This window comes from Sceloporus undulatus, chromosome 3 (assembly GCF_019175285.1).
Source record: "Sceloporus undulatus isolate JIND9_A2432 ecotype Alabama chromosome 3, SceUnd_v1.1, whole genome shotgun sequence".
Classification (NCBI taxonomy): domain Eukaryota; kingdom Metazoa; phylum Chordata; class Lepidosauria; order Squamata; family Phrynosomatidae; genus Sceloporus; species Sceloporus undulatus.
This window is the reverse complement of record NC_056524.1, coordinates 262,648,644-262,654,580: the sequence shown is the minus strand read 5'-3', so window position 1 is coordinate 262,654,580 and position 5,937 is coordinate 262,648,644. Positions and strand designations below refer to the sequence as shown.

Here is a 5,937-nt window from a genome sequence, read left to right as displayed (position 1 = left end):
AACCTTATGGCTTCTAAATGGTTTCTCCCCACAATCTTTGGTTATTCTAAGCATCTAGAGTCACCAATATCAAGGTTCAGATTCAGGGTCTAACCCTTCCTTCCTTCCTTCCTTCCTTCCTTCCTTCCTTCCTTCCATTACAATCCAAAACAAGATTAATGGTATTCTTTGCTAGCAGATTTCAGACTATGAACACATGTTACAGGAGTACTCTTGAGCTTTTATATGGCAGTAAATATGCTAATTGGAGTCAGGGACTGTGTTTCCAGCTATATGAAAACTATGAATATTCATAATCTTGACCAAGACAACAGTCAGAAATAGTGTCATGATCACATAAGGTTTGAAAAGCAGAAAGGACAAGGAAGCCTGAAGAAAGAGAAGTTGGCAAAGCATCTTAAGGATTGTTAAAAAAAAAAAAGCTCTAAAACTAAAAGAATAGTGCATATAGCTAGCAAACAGACATCACAGAACAGAACAAATGTTCCATTTCTAGGAAACAGAGCCATGCAACCAAGGTTACCTAACAACCTTCCAGAACTGAATATGTCATAAAGATGAGCCTATGAAGAGTTCAGTTTGTTATTGCCATGGAGGCTGGCAGTAGAACCACGTTGATGTCTGCAGTTAACAAAATCTACTTTTGTGAAACTGTAGATACCAAGTGCTGATTAATTAGTCTCTTTCTTTTCTAATATTCTGCATCAGGTTCACTGTTCTCTACAATTCTTTTGGAGGATGAATGAAGAGAGGGTTACCAGTGATACAGATATTGTTGAAGAAGATACAGATGCAGGTGGACAACAGCGCTCTACTGGGTGTTTCCAAGTCTCAGCTTTGTGTTGCTGCATCTCTAAAAGGTAAGCATGGTCACCCAGTGGATGATTTGGTCCACAAATACAGATGACAAATGTTTCAACCCAGATGTAGACATGCAACCTTCCCTGCTACATCTTCCCCACAGGAGGTTGTTGGGGATCCTCTGCCTCCCTGAATATCCTATACTGAAGTTTGGGGGTTTCTGCATAATAGAGGAGCTGTGCTACAGGGAGGGTCCCAAACATGTGGAGGGTCTCTTCTGTAAATGTAATGCTTCTATCTATACAAGGAGAAACTAGATCCACATGTAGAAGTGGCTTTTCCCAAATAATGGAACCAAAGAACACCTAGAATGGAGAAGGGAGAATTTAGCAGTCTGATACATTTGTATTCCATCTGCTTTATCACAGTCATAAACTCACAGTTGGGCAAAGTCACTGCTGTAATGTTAAAACATTAGGATAAAGGGTTTTGGACACTGCCACTCTTTTACAAATTCCTAAGTTCTGTCTCATATCTCTTGCAGACGGATGCATTTGCCAGGAAGACGGCCCAAGGATAGAAAGAAAAAAAATGAGAAAAAGAAGAATACTGGTGACGGATCTTTTGGTGATACCATATTTGAAGGAAGACCACAGAACTTGAGCCAAGACAATTGGAGAATGACATCTGCTGGAGACTTGGGTGGTATACAAACTGAAGAGGTCAAGCCAGCTTTAAAAGTTGGTATCCAGACCAATGACAGACAAACTCAAGACCCTCATATACCTGTTATACCTGTTACTTTAACAGATATCTGTTTGGAAGAAAAACAACGAAGATATGTGGAACCAACACAAGCAAAGACTTTTTGTATACCAAAGAAAACATGGCAGCAAAAAGAAGGAACTGAGGATGTGAATATTTTGTCACTGGAAACAAAAAATAGAAGCTTAGGGGCTGTATCAGAGGGAGTGGCTTTTGAAGATGGAAAGGACTGTTTGGTTATGCCAGCCAAAGAAAATGGACAGTCTGGAAGACCCAAATTGCTGAGTTCATTGCTTCAAGGAGCAACCTGTGAAGAGGAGCAACAACATGGACAAGACCATGTCAATATTATAGTGGAAGGTGTGCCCTGTAAGCAAGAGCTGAAGCAGGATCACCAAAAGATGCCATTCCAGGAGTTACAACATTCTGCAGAACTAGAACTTCATAGCACCTTGGCCACCAATGAAAATAAATTCCAGGAAGAACAAAACAGCAGTATCCATGTTGAGAATGTAACCTATTTCCAGGAACTTCCCAACCAATTAGGTGAACAACACAATGATGTACAGCAGGTGGTGGGGCCACAAGACATTATTCCAGGTGTTCCTCATAACACAGGGAGACCAATGGATTGGGACCACTTGAATTCTGTATCTAAGGGAGATACCCACAAAGAGGACCAGAAGTATGAAGACATGCCCAGTGAGGAGGCACAGCAAACCACAGAACTAAAATACCCAGATATTTTGTCTACTATGTGTGGAAACTATGAACAAGAACAGCCAGGAGTTCAACAGCAACAAGACTGTGTGACAGAAGATTCATCCCACAAGACAGAGCACAACTGTTTAAATTTGTTTTACCAGGAAGACCAACCACCTGTTATACCAAAATCTACTAGCACAAGTGGTGACAAAAAAAAGGAAGAAACACAAGCCATCAAAAATTCTACATCAGATACTGTTCTTACCAAGGTAGAAGGCCACCAGTATGTTCCAAACCTGGTGGATCTACAAGCTGCTACACACGAAAATGTAGCATTGCCTTTGGGTATGACTTATACAATGGATCTGCAAAAAATACCTTATATGACCACTTTGCCTGACGATGCTGATATGCACATTATGGAGCAGAAACACCCAGATACACCTCAACTACTTTTAGTGGAACAAATTAGCACACACCATGAAGAAAAGGAAAAGCAAGAAACACAAGCTTCTGCATATTCTGGATCCAATGTCATTGCTTATATTGAAGAACAGGAGAGCCAAGAACCTATTGTATCACAGGACACCAGCATACTTCTTGGCAATGTAAGCCATGAAAAGGAGCCACAAAGAAAGTTGGAATGTGGTGATTCTGGGCCTGAGGGCCTTTATGAGAAGGGGGACCAGGACCCCCAAGGTCCTGTATACTTGGAAATGAAACAGCCTCTGTTACTTGCAGAGCTCTGCTCTTTGCCTTTGAATGTAGCCCCTGGAGAAGAACTGTGCATAAGTAATGACAACACAGATGTTGGCAAACTAGAAATTTGCCCTCTAGATGAAGAACCAGAAGAACGGGATGACCAACATAAAATGCATACATGTGCATGCTTTAAAGAGAAAGAAACAACACAGGGACAAGAAGAGCAACAACCTACTCTGCCCCCACAGTCAGGATGTAAAACGGAAAAGGAGCCACAAGATTCTTTGCAATTCCAAATGGCCACATCCACGCCATATGAGGTGCAGGACCAAAGGGAACAACTGAAACCAGGCATGACCTGTGTGGAATATCAGAAGGAAAAACAGAGTCTGTCAAACACCACTTTCTCTTGTAGCACTAGAGAAAATGAGGGGCATATTTAAGATAGACATTTTCTCCATTTGGCAAAATCCTTTACTAGATTCACTGTCTCAACAGTTATTTCCGCTGAAATATGAAAGCTGAAAAGAGATACTATTTTTGTTGGGGTTTTTTTTTTTGCACACAGAGATAAAATATACATTGTAGACAAAGGCAAAAAGTAAAATTGAAAACAGTTGTTGCATTAAGACTATCTGTTGAACCAATTTGTTTTATAGCATAGGCTGCTACAGCATTCCAAGGGCATGCAATATTAAGGGGAGATGGGGAGGAGACTTTATGCATATGGAAACAGAGACTTCACACAAAGCATGCAGTAACAAATCAGGGAAGTCACAACCCCAGGTTCTCTAGTACATTAAAAATAACAGTGACGTCACACATTGCAGAGTTCCAGTATGGAAGGGGTCTGTGGAGAAATAAACTTTGGTGAAGACTGTATATTTTAATAGCAGCAGGCAGTGATGCTTTTCTGTGGATTGTGCAATTAAAGAAATACCCATGTATTTACACCCCTGCAGTTCAAGTATTTGCTTGAAATGACCTATTCCACAGATATCTGAACTAAGTGGAACTTAGCAATATGATTGTATAACACGGCCGACAATGACTGACAACTTTGTGGTCAGGCCTATATATGGTCTGGCAAATCATGTTCAAAGTCTTGTGAGATTATAGATCTCACATGACTTTTTTTGCATAATCTGATGTTATAATTGCAACAGATTATGCCTTGAAGTCTCATAATGGGGTTGCCATTGCAAGACTTTGCTTAGACAACATGCTGTGGCAACTCAGTGCAACAAAGACTCCTCTGGATGGCTAGGGGTAGGTCTTTGGATTGTATTACTCTTTCTCCATATACTTAGACAGCTCTGTGCTTTGGGGCAAGGTGATTACATGTGGTGCAAGGTTATGACAAAAGCCATGGAAGAGGTGCAAAACGATTACACATGGTGCAAAATGGCCCTATATCCACTTCTGGCATTTTTGATGTTAAATAGTACATGAAGTGTTTGCAGTTTATTTAAAAGGTCAATTGTTTCCCATAGAAACTTTAAGGAGTAGCAATCCACCCTCATTTTTTGCCAGAAAAAAAATCTATCAAGGGATTATGGAGGTAGAGAAGGCCACAAAAATATCCTTTTGTGGGTGTGGGGTGCATAATAGATCCTATGGTCACATTTTGGCCACCCCTGCTGTAGAGAGTGGCAGAGAAGGTCTGATTCCTGATTTGGAGGCCTAAGGTTTCATGGAAACGTTTAGCTTTGGATCACATACAAAGTGGTATAAATGAGAAGGACAATTTCTCTACCTTCCATTCAGAAGGCATCATCTTGATTTGAATGGAGAATACTGTATCACTTGTACCAGATTCTACCATCACATCATTCCAGTTATGCACTGATAAATAAAATTTAATCAATAGCTAGACCAGGGAGATATGTGCAAAAATCCAAGCTTTCCACCTCTATAAAGAGAACTACAGAAAAAATATTTCAGGTACAGAAGAAGGCATGGCTCACTGGAAAAGACAACAATGATAGGAAAGGTAGAAGCAGCAGAGAAAGACTGCATGCCAGATGCATGGACTCAATAAGGGGGGATTAGGGCATGGGCTTGCAGCAATTAAGTAGAGAAGTGAAAGATAGGGGTCCTTGGAGGTGTCTCATCCACAGGGTTGCCATGATTTGAAATCGACTCGAAGGCAGATAACAACAAACTAGAAATGTTATTCTGTTGTCTACTTCTACACGACCTAGAGGTCTGACATTTGGTACAGAATATTGTAATAGTCCTCCTGTTCAGGGACTGAAAAAAAAAATCAACTTTTAATCCATTAACCCCAACCTATGCAAATTTTAGCAAATTTAAAATTCACTATTTGAATCTTTAAAATCCAATGACGTTATTTTTGAACAATAATTATTTATTAAAATATTTGTATAGCTGCTAGGGTCCTGAAGTCTACGATAGACAGTAAAAAAAAAAAAAAAAAGAAAAACTACATAACAGAAAGTAGCAAGTCTAGCCCAAATCTAACATAAGACACAAGGCAGACAATTTGGAGTCCTGTTGCTTACATGATTTCCAGTAGCGACCAAGAATGTGCACTTGTGCTTGCAGAATGCAAACTTAATTTGCTAGTTTACTGCATCATATTTAATTATCATAGCTGCATAATTATTGTAACTGCAATATGACAGTTATAAAACGTTGTAGCAAGCATTCCCAAAATAGATAATAGAGAGACAAACACAACATCTGACAAAAAAAAGCTTGCATTTTAACGATGGAAATTTCTCTACCTCTCCTTGGAGATGTACTTCCCATCATCTCCAAAACTCTACTCTGGGGGCTCCCTCACATCCAAAGAACTAATTGTTGAGGTCATGCAGTGAGTTCCAGGATGGGAGGAATTGCCCCTTTCCCTGATCTGTGGATGGAAGCCAGTGGATACAACTCAGAGCTTCCCCAAAGGAGCAAAGGAAAGGAAACAAATTCAGCTGGGGACAGGCAAAA

The 5,937-nt window shown here is 40.1% G+C and overlaps 1 protein-coding gene across 1 annotated transcript; it reads left to right on the top strand.

The window, feature by feature from the left end:
• The first annotated feature begins 599 nt into the window (after positions 1 to 599).
• Positions 600 to 3,562, top strand: LOC121926717. The gene is made up of 2 exons (XM_042459929.1): positions 600 to 860; positions 1,346 to 3,562. The coding sequence occupies exons 1-2, from the start codon at positions 739 to 741 to the stop codon at positions 3,414 to 3,416; spliced, it is 2,193 nt and encodes a 730-aa protein (XP_042315863.1). The 5' UTR covers positions 600 to 738; the 3' UTR covers positions 3,417 to 3,562.
• Positions 3,563 to 5,937: the final 2,375 nt, after the last annotated feature.

Coding starts and splice junctions, on each gene's coding strand:
- LOC121926717 (XM_042459929.1), top strand. CDS start 739: ATGAATGAAGAGAGGGTTACCAGTGATACAGATATTGTTGAAGAAGAT. Junction 861..1,345: donor TGTTGCTGCATCTCTAAAAG/GTAAGCATGGTC, acceptor TATCTCTTGCAG/ACGGATGCATTTGCCAGGAA.